General features: G+C 45.7%; 1 protein-coding gene across 7 annotated transcripts in view; it reads right to left on the bottom strand.

Annotated features, from left to right (window-relative positions):
- The window catches only part of LOC119461716 (uncharacterized), a 122,802-nt gene that overhangs the window by 3,691 nt on the left and 103,220 nt on the right, over window positions 1–15,891 (bottom strand). For 3 of the 7 annotated variants that reach the window (XM_049671975.1, XM_049671973.1, XM_049671976.1), the window contains exon 2: window positions 40–378. In XM_049671975.1, coding sequence (XP_049527932.1) covers window positions 40–348 — 309 coding nt within the window. In that variant the 5' untranslated portion in view covers window positions 349–378. Of the gene's footprint in view, window positions 1–39; window positions 379–6,789; window positions 7,131–14,505; window positions 14,736–15,891 lie in introns of those variants that run through there. The other 4 variants (XR_005194043.2, XM_049671974.1, XM_049671977.1 and 1 more) reach the window with 4 other exon arrangements.

A 15,891-nucleotide genomic window follows, 5' to 3' on the forward strand; every position in this document is an offset into this window, starting at 1 on the left:
TTTTTTACATTCAGTTATTAGTGGGTATCTCACACAAACCTTATGGACGTTCATAGCGTCCAGCTGCGCAGCTGTCCTCCAGGTGGCTGTACCAACGAGACAGCCAGTGCGGGGGTCCCTCCGGCCAGTGCAGTAGAGCGCCTTCTCGCCATAGGAGAGAACCACGGCCCAGTGTGGCCAGCGCCGACGCAGAGCAGACGAAAATCGCTCGAGCAGACTGGCCTGCGACGTGCCAAAGCACACAAGGACCTCGCAGTCGCTCTCAGGTGGGTCCTCTCGCAGAGGCTCAAGCAGTCCCTCAAAACGTGGTTTCTTAGGCAAGACTCGTTCAGAGCCTGTGGGGCACATGCTGCGCTACTGGAAAATATACCTTAGAACCTGTGCAAACGAATACAAAAAGAAAAAAAAAACACTGTGAGCATGTTGCTAGCAATATACCAACAAAATGATTCCGCAGCAGCGCAATGAACGTCAAGCAGTACATTCCGTCGGGAATCATATTGTGCGCGCTTACTCTGTCCTATGACCAAGCAGTAGCAATCTAAAGCAAGGTAAGCAATTGGGTTTGTCAAGTTTACCTTTCTGATTCTAAATGCCAAGAATTGGTGGACGTAGCACGCGAAATAACTTCCTTCAGCATCAAACAGGCCGCCCATTCCTAGAAGAGGAATGTAGGTCACTGGAGAACAATGGGAAAGCCGAAAGCGACAACTCCACGTCAGCGTTCTATGGCTTGGCAAGCCGTGCAAAGGCTAGCCGCATTGCTACATAGTTATCGCACCCGGAGTGTAAGCGCTGTTGAAAGATACGGCAGTATTTTCGTGGTTTTTTCCCGCACTAAACAATTGGAGGCATACCGGTTGAGCTTGCTCACTAAGCACCTTTTGGCGAGTCTTAAGCTTTTATACTCTGAATTCACCGTGATGAGAACGCATTCGCACATATGGCTAAGCGCAACCAGTGGACGCACGTATCAGGGTTAAATGACGGAATCAAGTGGTTCAGAAATGGTGAAAATTCTTACAAATGTGCGCAAGCATTTTTTGCAGACAGGGAGAAATCACTAGGTTAACAAGTGTTGCACGCCACAACCACACATTATTGACAAATTCTAGCTTCATTTTGGTGCAAAGTCTGAGGGTATTGTGCTATTCAAGAAAAACTCCGTTTTGGTCTTTTTGGCGGCGCCAGAGCCACCGGCTTTCTTGCGGCGTCGTCAATATTCTTACCGCGGATTTTTTCTCGAATCGTTTTACTCATTGCTTTCAATTCATTACTAAATTAACTGCAATGGCCACATTTTGTGCTAAGTCAGGCTCTAGATGTCCGCCAGATTGTTCTGGTCACGTCCGTTACACCGTGTAGAATATGTTCGCTAATACCACCATCATAAGTTTTGCTTGTTCTTTATCTTTATTCCTCTGTTTTGCGTGTACCACGCAGTCCGTATCGATCGAATGAACATCGTTCCGTAGTGACGCTGATGTCACTGTTTACCTTGTTACGTATATGTGCGCATAAACTATAGGTGCGTTTGCATTTATGTAACAACTTCTCACAGGTTTGTGCTGGGTGAGATGGCCTTTTTTCATCAAACGGAGTGGTCTTCTAAGACTGTAGAGCAGCTCTCCCTAACAAAACCTGTGCAGCAAGTACCGGGTCCCATAGCTGTGCTAGACTTGAAATTGTGAGGTTTAAGATCCTTAAGGCGGAAAATGAGTTATGAAGGACGCATTGTTGAAGGGATACCGATTACTTTGGACCACATGTGGTTCTTTATCATGCACCCAGAATATCCAGTGCACCAGAATTTCTCGTTTACTCGTGGACACGGTGCACGAGTAAACGAGGTCGCATCCAAATGCCACGGACGGGATCGAAACCGTGATCAGCAGTGGAACACCTTAACTATTGAGCTACCGCGTGGGATGTTCCGATAGGCTGAAAGTCGCAATAACCCATGAATGAGCTAAGGAAATTTTATACATTTCTTATCGCAAGAAAGGTGCGACTCATGTGCGATGTCGTGCAGTGACCTCGTCACTGCACGCCATCACGCACGCAAATCTGGTATGAGGGTCACTGCACGCAAAGCCGGTACCTCGTCGGTACCAGCTTTGCCAAGCGACCATGACGGCGGGACCCGTATATTTAGATACCAAGGATAAGCTTTGCAGCGGGATTCCTAATGATCGTCCAAGCGCACGCGGTTCCTGCATACAAACACAACCTACAATGAAATTTCGCTTTGGCCTATTTGGCGATAAATGAATAGCACCTATCACCGAAACATCCTTGACAAAGCCGCAGAGCGGGTAATGGTATGTATCTTTTTTATTAGCAGCCTCAACACCTTAAGGACGACTCCTGGTGGCTAGTGGTTATGAATTACATCATGTCTCCACCAAGGTGCTTGAGCGCCCCTGAGCATGCCGATGAGCCATGCATTCCCAGCTCCATCCTGACTTCAGGCGAGCAGCAATGGCGGCGTTTTCTCCTTTATCAGTATCAGAAACATCTAATTTTCCGAATTTTTCCTGACTCTTTTCTCTTTTAGAACGTCGAATTTCATTTGGAGGTTCCTTTATATCTCCATTATGTTGAATGCGTGGTCCAATATTTTCTTGAAGCTGGCTTCTACGCGTCACAGCGCCAGCCAGGATGACTCAGTTGCTAGGCGTTCTTCTGCTGAGCGCGATGTCGCAGGCTTCTTTCTCAGCTGTGGCGTTGGAATTTGGTTCGGGTGGAATGATCGTGTACCGTCCTCTGCGCTCACGTAAAATTACCGCAGGTGGTATCAATTATTTGGAGTAGCACAACAGCGGTCTCAATCATAATCCAATGTTCTCTTTTGACACATTCAACATCACCGTATAAAGGTCACAGCAATGTTCAACTTTTGAATTTTTATGTATACCATTAATTTCACATTAAATAAATATTTGTTTCTTAATTCCATGCTTTATATCTGACGCGATATGTCCTGTTTTGCAGACATATTTTATCTTGTCATTATGTTCTCGCTGGGCCCGGAACTACGGAGTGAAACGTGTTTCGTAAACCACCGTGAATTCTTATATTAACCACTTGATGGGTCTAGAGTTTCACCTGTTCCATAGCAAGCAATCCAGCGACCTTAGGATCTAATAATACTCTGTTTTCATTGTTAGGTTTCACGTATTCGCCGAAGAGCGGTGGCCGGGGTCATTGGGCTACTGACGTCCCAAACAGCATTCCACCAAGTCAACGTGGACACTCAAATGTTGAAAGATTCGGCATTCCTACACTAAGGTGCGTCTTTCAGTGACGGCAAGTTGCTAGACTTCGCCGGGGGGACATGACGGTAGTGGGTTTCCCACAACCACATAGAAACACGCCAGAACCTTCAGAAGCTTTACTCTCTGTAGAGCTTGGGCCTCTTGCCAGTCGTCAGTGAAATATTGAGTCGGGTATGTTTGCTTCCTACTTTCCAGGATCAGCTTGGGTGCGGCGCGTAAGTTTGGTGACATCCTTCTCTACGAGGCGGTGTGCTGCGCCAATACGAACCACCGGGCAGGTTGATTAGGACATTACCTGTTTTCCTAGCGAGTGATCTAGGGAAAACGGAGTAATTTTAAGAGGCATCCTCAGTCTGTGGAGGGTGCTTCCCCGAGAACAACGTAGTAGCTCTGACTTGTAGCTGCTGCGTCCTGCAATGTACTTTGCTACTTTGTAAATAAGTTTACCTCTTTTACGTAGATAAACCCCCTGTTTCTTTACTCCATTCTCTCGACCTCGTACTCATCACTTCAAAAGCAACCATCGTCAAGAGGGCACGGACGACGACGTGGTCCCGCTCAGCCTCCGTGTGACATCCCGATAGCGTAAGCAAGCTACCCATTTCGAGACGCAGTGGCGGCTTAGGCTAGAGCGCGACCCTGAGTGTGACGCCAGACTCCGAGACCACGACCCATGAATCCTACATCTGCACTTTACGCGGTTCTCTAATTGAGACGGAAACAAAATGTGAATAATTGTCTTTGCATATTGCATAAATAAATGAAATAGCTGTAATGTCCTCGCGCCGGGCTGTAGCTGATGGCTACTTTGCGATAACCAGTGCCATATTTACTCTGTACCGGAGAAATATCTGCCAAAACCACTGACACCAGGGTCGCCCATACAAGCGGAGGAAGTAGCAGTGTTGTGCTATAAGTTTGATTTTGCCTATTCTTGCTGTCAGCAGCCCTGATTCCTATTAAGGCTCATAAATGCCTCTTGTGGCTTCATTTTCTACGTGGTTACCGAGGTTCTCTGTCACTTGGACCACATGTGTGCAGCGCGCAGGTATAGTGGCAGCTCGGGGAACTATATTTTCTATTTTTGTTGATACTACGAAAGTAGCATTATTCCCCAGCAATACATTTACCTGGTGCTCATCTCCTATGTGGCTTCAAAATATTGTTTTACCTGGTGTGAATGACATAGTGTGCAGCGCATAGGTACCGCGAGGAATTGATAATGCTCTTTAGTTTCAGCGATTGTAGCCCTGGCCTTTCAAAGGTAGAGTGGGGACAAGCAGAAATACCGTGACAGAAATAAACGCCAACCAAGCAAGAGACAGGCGTAACCCATTGCACACGTACCACCATGGCAAATGTAAAGCGACCCTTCAGGCAAGCAGGGTGTGCCTAAACGCGCCATTTCGCACCTGGCCGCTTAGCGCTTGCGCTCTCACGTGGTCGATACCCACGTGGTGCACAAGCCCGTCCTGAATTCCTCGTCGGAATTATCATTCGCTTTCTTTCACGATTCTCGCTATCGATTTTTCAGTTCGACGCAATCCGCCGCCGCATGCCAAGATACAGCACAGCCGTGGGTACGGCCGTGGCCCACAGAACAAGCGGTGGTACGTCAGCGGATGCGTCACGTAAGCCACGGCCGCTCGATCAAAATGCGTCAGTGTGTTCCCCGATGTTGCCAATATCTCTTGACGCCCCTCGGAAAAAGATAGCGAAAGGCAACGAACAAAGCGGATGGTCATGGCCCTGACTAATACTGGACCGATATGTGCTCTGGCAGGGTCAGGGCGCAAGGCAAGCTCAAGTACTGCTGTTCTAGGCATCGCAGTGGCGTGGGCGTTCGTGGGTGTCTGTTTATATTGCTTATGACAGTACTTCTAATGCGAGTATAATTTTTGGAATCATCACCCCCTCAGTGATGCGAAAGAACTGGACGTTGCACCGGGGATGCTAATCCCTCAAAACTCCACCTCAACTCAACAATGTGAATGGCAGAGGCACTGCAGGAACGAAGATGTGATTGTGTTTCATTGATTATCCACTGCAATTCTTGAAGAGCATACTAGAAATTAACGCGAACCAAGCGAGCGCCAGGCGTAACTTATTGACACACGTACCGTCAAGGCCAATTTGAAGTGTTCCTGCAGGCGTGTGCCGAAAGGCACCATTTCTACGCCTCGCTGCTAAGCATTTGCGCTAAGCGGCTAGCGCTAACTTCAGCGTCGTGCTGAACTTGGTGGAAGCCTAAACAAATGCGAAGGTATTAACCAAGCGAGACTCGTAGGTAATGTACACATTTCTGAAGAACTTGGGTTTAAAGTGAACGGTAGCCTCAACGGGGCAGTGGTCGAGATTAGGAATAGACGTTTAGAAGATTTGTGAGAAACAAATAGGAAGAATGTCGATAGAACCAGATCCGTCGCAGACATAGGTAGTGGGACAAGGTAGATACAGAAGGTTTAAGGAAGAGAAAAAAGATTAAAATGTCCACAAAAGGGTAGAATGACAATCCCCTAACTCAAGCAGGTTAGGTGACTATTTGACACCATCCCGTTTCTAAGGAGATGCCAATTAAACATCATCCTCATCATGGCTTGAAGAAAGAGCTTCAAAATGAAGATCATTTGAGAATACAAGGGTCCGGCACTCGTAAGTTCCGTTGTCAACGAACGTTGGAGTCGCTCCTCACAAGTTCGCGTCATACAATGGAGGATTAATGCTAAATAAGCTTCTAATTTTGTTTTATGAGTGCATTATGAACACGTAATAGCCATGTGAGCGATGGCCCTCATGTTTCTCCCGCTAATTGGCGATGCACATTTATTCTCACGATGAATGTCGATGTGCTTGCGATTAGCATGTAGCGACAAACAATGTAGCCGCACACCGTGTAGCTGAAGATTTATTTAGAATTTGCAGCGGTCATCATGGGTAAAAGCACGAGAAAAGGTCGAACAAAACAATTCGTTTTGAAACAAGTGAAAAAGCGCCTACCAACTCATTAACCCTCCAACGTAACCATATCCCCACGTGGGTCGTCGCCTTAAAGGCGTCGTGCCTTGAATGATGTGCAACGCTAGCGAAGGGATGCTATTTGTCACTTAGGTAATCACATTAAAGTTAATGTTTACGAATTGTTTATTTTTGTATCTTGTATATGGTTCGCTTCCGACAGTATCAAATATTTGCCCGTGAGGAAGCATTCGCAATAATGTCTGTGGTAATTGATCTACCACCTTACATAGTAGATAACAACCAGGTGAGGACAACGGTGTTCACGGTATGGAAGCCCTTGTTAATGCTTTGAGAAGAGTATGAGGTATACATAACACGTAAGAGTGAAAGTCGATAATATGAATCGGCTTTATATAAAAGGTACGAAACTGTTAACGAAGGGGTCCAGCTGTCGTCAATGCAAAGCTATAACTGCGCTTGCGAAGCATATATACAGTATTCTTGTTCAGATGCATCCTCTGTAATGACGATGGTTATAAGTATGAGGGCTCACCATTAGGACGGTTTGATTTCACGCCGCCGCAGCAAGAGCAATTCTGTCAAGTCAACTGCTATCAACACACATGGCCTGACCGGTCAAGAAGGCGCAACCATTCAAACTGCCCAGATTTCCATTGCAGCCTTCTTTGTGTTTTACGATTCTCTTGTGTTTTGTAAGGGCTATCGACAGCGTTCAGCCACCGTTGCTTGGACGTCTTCGCGTCCCAAACCACCTCGTTGGTTTGCTCCCGTCCTTCATTTCCAGGTGACCTTGACTGGAAGCTGGGTGGCCTGCAATGCACCGTCCTCGACGCGCTCGAAGGAATATCGTTCCTGAGCGACAACGTAGATCACCTGCGCGAGGAAAACGAGCGTCGCTGACGGGGCAACTCACAACGCCTTGCTCACCGTGGAAAACGTGTCGCCTTTATTTAGGCAGAAGTTCGTTCGCATTGCGTCAGCTAGGCCTAACGGGCGTCAAGTGCTATCAGTATCTTTCTCAGTTTCCATTAATGCTGTTAAGCCGAGGCGGTTTGTCGCAAGCATTGGTCGACCATCATTGACATGATGGTCGTTAATGTGAAATTCGTGGTTGACTTTTTCCTTTTCGAGACGAAACGTCCGCCACAAATCATCTGAGGCAATGGAGGAGCACGTAACTTCTTCCCCCGTCCGACTTTCTAGCATACTTTGAACTTAACTTGCACCGAGCGTCTCAAAGTCGGTCCTGATTATCTTTCCTTCTGTCTGCTGGCCCCACTTTATTTCCCTGCTAGCTCACTGAGCGCCTGACATTTATAAATGCGCAACTATTGCGTTCCGATGGCTGAAAACAAAAGCTAAATCTTGATCGCGCATAGTGTAGCCGACGGCGGCATATTAAACGCTGGACTACGAATTTACAATACTTTTGGTCACTGTTTCGTTTTTTGTTGCTGATCAACCATTTGCACAAATATATGATCTATGACGATTGGTCAGCACTTGCTCTTACGAAAAGTTACTCTACGGGGACGTTTTGGTGAACAAGTGGCCTGGTCTGCCAGGCTGGTAGGTTACCCTGCCAAAATGTTCGTCGATAAGCCCGATGAGGACATCACCGTTTGTTAAAACTTTGTTGTTTGGAATTTTGTCAGATCTTTTAAGGTGTTTGCGCCAAATGAACTGCTACAAACGGCATATTGCTTGTGCTCATCCTGCGCTGAATGTTTTTAAAGTGCAATTATTTTCATAATCAGCTTTGTTGCAATATTCAAATGTGGAAATATGTCTTTAACGGCGTCAGTTTACCGTTTTTTTTTTGTTCTTTACCGCATTGGGCAGCTTTTACTGAAACGGAACCCCACAAAATATAACCCTATTGGTACATCGCACCTGATTATCCTTCTTTAGAGTGCTCTCAAACTTGTTTTAAAAAACGAAGCCCGTAAACCTGTCGCCAAAGAAGCCGACGAGTGTGTTGCATTCCCTTTCAGCGCTAGTCAGTGTCATCAGTTTGTATCGTGGTGGATTTGCACGGCAGAGTGGCTGATTGGGCTAGTTATCGTGAATGTATTATCATTAATGTTACTCGTGGACGTAGACATAATAATTACAAGCGCTAACTCAATACAGAATGAATGCGCTGAATTTATACAGAGGAGTTGAAGAGCTTTCTAAAAAACATGCTACTGATGGCAGAAGCACAAAAACACACGAATGAGTGGCCACAAAATGAACAAAATAAAAAATTCCGAGACACACAAAAACTGTCGAGTTGCATCACAACCTTTCACCGTAAGTGCGACTTCCCCAAAACTTGAGCTCTAGGATATGGTATTAGATGGCGTAACTAATGGTTGGATGGCTAACAATGGACCTAACGTCCACCAATGTTTTTAAACGCTGGCTCTGTTTTATTGAAACACCCAGTGGAACGTTTAATTTCATCGGCGAAATAACATAGTGACCAGAATGGGGGCCTGGTCAATGACCATATACATAAGCAAGACAATTAGGAGAAGCGACTGATAGAACTACACTTCCCTATTCAGAAAGCGATAACTTGTGGTAGGTAATAACAGACGGCGGAACTATAGTCACTGCATAACTGTAAGCGATTGCTGCGAGACACCAACGAGAGAGATAAATCGCCATAAATAGAGCACTTCTGGCAATAATGCATGCATACACAGCGGTTCGAGTGTTAACCCTGATAATAAGAGATATGTAAATATCCCACGTGCCTTTCCTTTGATACATATGAAGGCTGCTGCCTCCTGTATTACTGTTGCCTCCTGGCTTGTTTCAGCATGGTGTTTTCATTGTGCTGTAGTATCTGTTCATGCATTCGATTCCGCGATTAATACATTGATTCGTAAATTTGTGCTGTCCATACATTTGTGTCCACTTTTCTTGGTTCTTTCTCTATGGGCTGTAGCGAAGTTCATAGGGTACGGAATATGACGTCACGTCGCAATGCATGGGATGTGAGAGCGACTGTTATTGAGAGCCTCATGTTTATTCTGGTCGCCTGTGTTTTATTTACTTGCACCCAATGGACGGTACACAAGCGTTATCGTATTTTGTGCTCATGGAAATGTAGCTCTGAGGCCGCGCCGTAAATTAGGCAAGCCGCGAATTTCCGGCAATGGTTTGCCTCAACAACTGGGTCTCAGCATCTGTTCCTCCCACAGACGTTACAATAAACTTTCACTCTAAATTCGTTACGTTCTCTCTGAAACCACATTCGCACATTCAAGAGCCAACGTCTTGTTGTTCGAGCACTTTATACTATGGGGATATGTTGTCATGTTACACGAAGTGTAAGATTCATAGCTGTAGTGGCATTATGAACTTAACTAAACGTAAGCTAAGTAAAACCTAGCTGTTGTGTTAGGGGTCCTGTTTGAATCCTGCCATTTGACAATTTCATTGATGTTCATTAATTAAAGCCCGCATCTTTTTTATTCACGTTGCCACCACTTTTCGTTATCGGGTATGTTTCAAACCTCTTTCCAGCGCCGACACCGGAGGTAGTGTACCGCCACGCCATAAATTATATCATTTTCAGGTTTGAGCTCTGTTATTGTTTCGCACTTTTAATATTTAACTCTGAGAACATTTGAAATAGAAGGCATGGGCTGTTGGTGTTTTGTTTCATGACCTTTATTTGTGTGCTGCCATTCTTAAAACTCTCAGAGTAATTTTGTCAGGAATGTAAGACCTGGTACGAGCAACTTTAGTGACATAATGGTGCGGCAATATAACCCGCATATACCGCACGTCATGTACCATGGCACGGTTTATAGCGGTAATATACCTAAATGTATACTGAACCTCACGGTGACGACGACGGCAAAGATTGACTTGGGGTGTCCATATAATTGCTATCGCCATTAAATATATCTCTAGCCCACTGCTATGGTATCTGCTAAGCTCATGTGACTCAGTTTAACCTTGACAGTTCATGTGCGCCGAATATCTGAAATGATCAACAAGACCGCGTAGCAATCGCCGCATTCAATCGGGCGCTTGGGGCTTTGAGCTCCGTGTGTTAGACAATCGGACCGAACTAGACCCGCAAGGATGGCCCAGTTGCCATCCAGGCCGGCCGGCATTGTAGAAAATTTAATGGTCATAATACTGCCTACCGCGTACCTATTTGCAAGTCTATGGGAACACATAATGGACTAGTTACCCATGGAGTGAGTGAGTGAGTGAGTGATTGAGCGAGCGAGCGAGCGAGCGAGCGAGCGAGCCAGCAGTGTGCAATGTCTTTAAGGCATTTCGCACTGGAACATTGGCTAGGGCTATTTGCGCAGACGGAAACCAGCTAAATGGCAGTTTTAAACTCTATATTGAGGCTATAATTGTCACTACATGTTGTGTAATACTTCGAAATAGCGTAATCCAAAATCAAAAGAAGATGGCTGACTAATGGAGTAGCACACGAGGAATAAGGATTATAAACAGGGATAAGGTGCCTCAGAAAGGCTGGCCTTTCTGAGGCACCTTATCCTTGTTTATAATCCTTATTCTTCGAAATAGCGTAGTATTTCGTGTTTCTATTGCTTCACAACCTAAAAGGGGGTGTTTCTAAATGTATACAAACTAGGCGACATGGAGCTAAGAACGTCGCTGTCAATTTCCCAATGACGGGGTCTCTGGGGTGCGCCACAGCGACCACAGCGTTAGAGGCGACGGTCAGCACCGAAAGCCTTCGTTTTTAGGCACATTCATTGCAGCGCCTCCCAAATTCTACTTAACGGCACATCAGGGCGTCTGCTGTAACAAAAGTATAAAGGCATGCCGAGGTAAGGCATGCTAGTCGAGGTAAGTTTTGGTCGGCTGCCATCTCCTTGTTGGCAACAGATTTGTCTTGCTTTTATCTGACAGTGCAAACAGGCAGCAGGCAACGCATTACGGTTATTCTACTTATTGAATTAAATAAGGAGCTAAAACTATGGTCGCGTTTCAGCTATGTTAGGCGCTCACAAATATCGACAGTCATCCAAAACTACGAATAAATTATTTAACCAACACCTTTTTTTTTGAAGAATGCTTTGTTTCGCTTCGCCAGGAAAGAGCTAGAACGGGAGAAATTGTCATACACCGGCTGCTGTACGCAGCGCAAACAACGTGCACTGTGAACAATCAATCTCTATTGTAACGGTGACGGTGGCTAGACCGAAGAAACGCGGCGTTCATTACATTTTTGACCAAGGTGTTCTTTTCAGCCGCTCTTTATGGGTGACATTCTAATTCGAAACACCTAGCGCTGTATTTTGAAGGCGATAAGCGAGCTGTGGAAGCGAGACTATCCAAGGCCGTATTCTCGATCGATAACTTTCGAGGGCATTATGATATTCTACAGACTTTGCGGGCATAGAATGGGGACGCGTCGGCGCTACGGGCTCCAACGTTGCTAGCACACTGTCGAGCACGTGGTCTTGGCACAATGCCAAAAACGCTGCTACTCACCCTTAAACGCTGACATGTCCGACGCAGAGTCATGCAAAACTTCGCGAACCTTATCCCCAACATCATCGAAAGAAAATACCACTCCATGTTTACAATTATCACTGCGCGGAAGCTTTGAAGAGAACGTGAACTGCGATAAAGTTGTGGTTTGCTCGCGGACATAAATGTTGGGGCCACGTGCATGGCACTTGAAGAAGGTCATGTGGCCACTTGCCCTCATCGCATGCGGCTTCACTGCCAAGACATCAAGGTGACAGCAATGGCGTCAACAGCGTCAATTGGTCGCATAGTTGGTATCGCAATTGAAACATCCCGAGTACAGGAAGATCAAGCCGCGTCACCTGCCTCGTCAACGTTAGCCGGGCTAGCCTGCATAGCTGACATGCAGAGAAGGCGCACTGCAACTGTTCTGCTTCCGAGCTTGACAAAGCATTTGAACACCTGCTCAGGCACTTTCCACGTCCATTTGTAGACAACCACCGGGCACCGGATGCAGAATCCCTGGTTTCGGCAAGAGTTCACCAGCCTTCGTGTTTACTTGACATGCTTAAAGCTTACCGCAATCCTTTGGTCGCCATGTTGGGAAGACGTGTGTAAATGATTGCCTTCACTGAGACAGCTAAGCGGCCCTATATTTAACTCTGGCGGGCACTATCAATAATCTCACACTTGATGGTAATAGCCACCGCAGCCACTTTACAGCTAAAATCACCAAGCATGTCTATGTTAGTGGCATGCTGTCCATCGGTGCGGCCTTTTCCCCACTAGTCACGCAGACCTACTAACACATGGCCTGACAGGGGCCTTTCACAGGGGTACCGCGTGGATGGCAAAATTCTGCCCACCCTGTACAACTTGGTAAGTCGGCTAGGCTACATGGCAGCCGCAAAGAATGAACCATTTCGAATTATGTTGGCACAATCAATACAAACACAGACACTGTTTCTAACGGTATTTTCTTCTCAGTTTTACTTAAGTACTCCTCGAATTATTGGAAGCAACCTGATTTTTTACGCAAACATATTCACCAGCTAATGTTGCCGTTTACGTGCATACCGAGGTGATTGCGTCTGCTCTGTGCTCGCCACTTTGACCATCTTGGCACAGCAAACCTCGTAAGCAGAAAATGCTCACGCAACACCTAAACAAGGGGCTGATATTGGTGGCATTTGCCAACACAGATGCTTAAAATAGTTTGCTCTCCAGACACCTTGTTATTGTATGGAAGGTTTCAATGCGACAGCGTTCTTATCATAAGCCTTTTAGAAGAACACTTTAAGAGAAAACGTATACAGGCAACTTTGCTACTCTCAATAAAACATTTACGCAATAATATAGTGCAAAATTCCTGTAACAGATTGCTTCAGTGCAAAAATAAATGAACTTTTTCTGCACTTACCCATCTACTGATTTTTGGTTGTAAAGCTCGACTTGATATTTTTCCTAATTTGTAACATGCAGTTTTAGCGATTTCTGCTACGTGCTCCTACCTAGCGGCCTCCAATCTTTTTTCTTCCAAATACGTTCAGAATATTTTACTCTAGACAAAAAAGAGTTAATAAATAAAGGTGATGTACCGAATCTTCTTGATTGCGTGCATTCACGCCAATCAGCAGTTTTTAAATTATAGGGATGCCCACAATGAGTCTTTTTTAACGTTTTTCTAGCGAGTGTCGCACAGTACAATGATGATGAACACTGCAGCACAAAAACTTTTTGAGCACTAGATCTAAAAGGAAGAACTAAACATGATTCACATCGAACACATGGCATATAACCGTGATTTGAAAAGTTTTGCGTCTAATTCGCCATACAATACCTAAATTCTACGGAGTTGCGAAATCCCGACGAAAATTACCCTTCCATCACTTTCTGACTCCGAGGGCATTTGTGGTCGTTTTATTGAATGCGCGATAAAATTAAATTTGACAACATAGGACCAGGGTCCCTCACACGTTCTTTCTTTCTTTTTTTCCTTCTTTTTTGTGGTGCCTCGGTGCATTCGCCTTCAGTCATGTGTGCAACCTGCCATGCAATGAACATTGACTAAATCTACTATTTACGGATCACGTTCTGTAATTTGGATCCAGCACCCTATATGCCCTCTTTGTTACTAAGGAGGCTAACTAGTTCGAAATACTATTTCCTGTTCTCCTATCATTGGAATCGATTCCAAGTGACGCTGCCTTCTCTTGCCCTGTAATTGCCGATGTCACGATGTGACGATGTAATTGCATTCACGATGTCACGAAATTTTTTTCGGCTGTTGCTTCTGCGAAGGAAGATATTAAATAAAATATGGTGTCTGTTCTGCCAAAGCTACGATATCATTACGAGGCAAGCCGTAGTGGGGGACTCCGGATTATTTTTAACCACCTGGCGATCTTTAAGGGAACCCAGTGCAAGGCACACGGGCAGTTTTCCATTTCGCCCCCGTCGAAATGCGGCATCCGTGTCCGGCCTTGATCACGTGACCTCGTGCTGAGCAGCGCAACGCCAAGCCCCTAAGCCACCACGGTGGGTCTGAACAAATTATAAACAAGTCCTTCACTACTGTTATTAAAGAAACAAAAGTGGTAGCCGCATTGATGGAGACAGTGTCATTGAGATGTCTGGAAGCAAGTGCGGAAAAGTAATCTCGAAAATCAAGGCACGCTGCGGGACCGTATATATTTTTGGGGTGTGTTCCTATGCTTTCACTAATTATGTCTGTTATATTCAAGCAGAATGTGCCTGCACATAGGAGCGGAAAGTGGCGAGTTCTTACCGAGCTGGTTCGGGCCGCAGTTGCGAGAGCTGTGAAATGCTGGAACCGCTCACCGGTCCGAGGTAAGTGATGACAGCCAGAAGCACGTGTCTCGACAAAAGACAGGCCCTTCAGAATACCGAGGCAGACACCGGCACGTGACAAAGGAGCCTTATTTGCGGCGCTTTAATCTGCGACTGTCGCCCGACCCTTTTATCGCCAATAGGCGAGGCGAGGCCGCAGTTAAAACTGAGCCGCCTGTCGCCACCAGCGATAGCGCTGAACATGAAAACAATATTTGCACCTCAGCACAAGAGATGACGCGCAGCGCAAGATAAGCTGCGCGGTCACGATGGCGTCAACATTGCGATAAGCTCCAGCGACGAATCATCCTTGCTTGAACTAAGAATGCAAACCTCTGGTGACGTCATCACCCATTTTTTTTTCTAAAAAGACTCGGTGTTTCGCCTTCGCCAAAGATGGCAAGCCTCGAGGGCCCAACCTTGTTTTGTGGGACACGTGCAGTTTAAGCTTGGTTCGTGCATATATACTTTAACTCTATCCTAGGGAGCCTACATACAAGCGCTGTTTCCCTATGAGCAGCACTCAATTCGGCGATGAAACAATGAAAGCCAGATAAGAGTGAGAGCCATTTCGCAAGAACGTGAGGTGCGCGTCTCACTGATTAGAAATAAAGAAAGCGCTACTGGCCGCTACTGTCTGTTCAGCACTTGGAACATTCGTTGGTCATGCCGGCCTCAGACAAAATTTTCCGAATTTTCGTAATAATTAACGGCTGAAAGAAATTTAACCGGCTTTATTAGCATATTAGAGAAAATATTAGTGGCCCTCAACAAGTGGGACGAGAAAATCAGTGTTTTCTAGTCAAACTCGCGACTCTATCGCTAAGGCAGTCCAGACAATCTATACATGTTTTCCAAGGTGGAGCCCGCTATATATTACGTTACACACACGTTGTCATAAACCCTGCTTTTAGTGTCGCCAGCAGAAAGAATCGACTAGATAACTGCAAGGGCTTCTTAGTCTCTATAGCGTCCTCTATTGATTAGATCATTGCGGGCTTGACTTTTTTGTGTTTTTTACTACCGTAGGCGCAATATAAAAGTGCAAAAAAAAAAAAGCCTATAGCGAGCTACGGACTGAGGCTGAAAGACGCTGCTTCTTCAAAATATGGTGAAAGTCTTATATGTCTCATTGTTTAGCCGGCCTTCAAAGTCCGTGAGCGTAAACGCGGCGACGACACGAAAGGTACAAAAACTATCATCATCAACGGTTCATCCCCCGTAAGCACTCATACCCCTGTAAACAAGCAAGATCGATGATAAAGCGAATTAAGTGGGATGACTAACCGAATTAAGTGGATGACTCAGGCCAGTTAAAGGCAAT

This window comes from Dermacentor silvarum, chromosome 8 (assembly GCF_013339745.2).
Source record: "Dermacentor silvarum isolate Dsil-2018 chromosome 8, BIME_Dsil_1.4, whole genome shotgun sequence".
In the NCBI taxonomy this organism is placed as follows: domain Eukaryota; kingdom Metazoa; phylum Arthropoda; class Arachnida; order Ixodida; family Ixodidae; genus Dermacentor; species Dermacentor silvarum.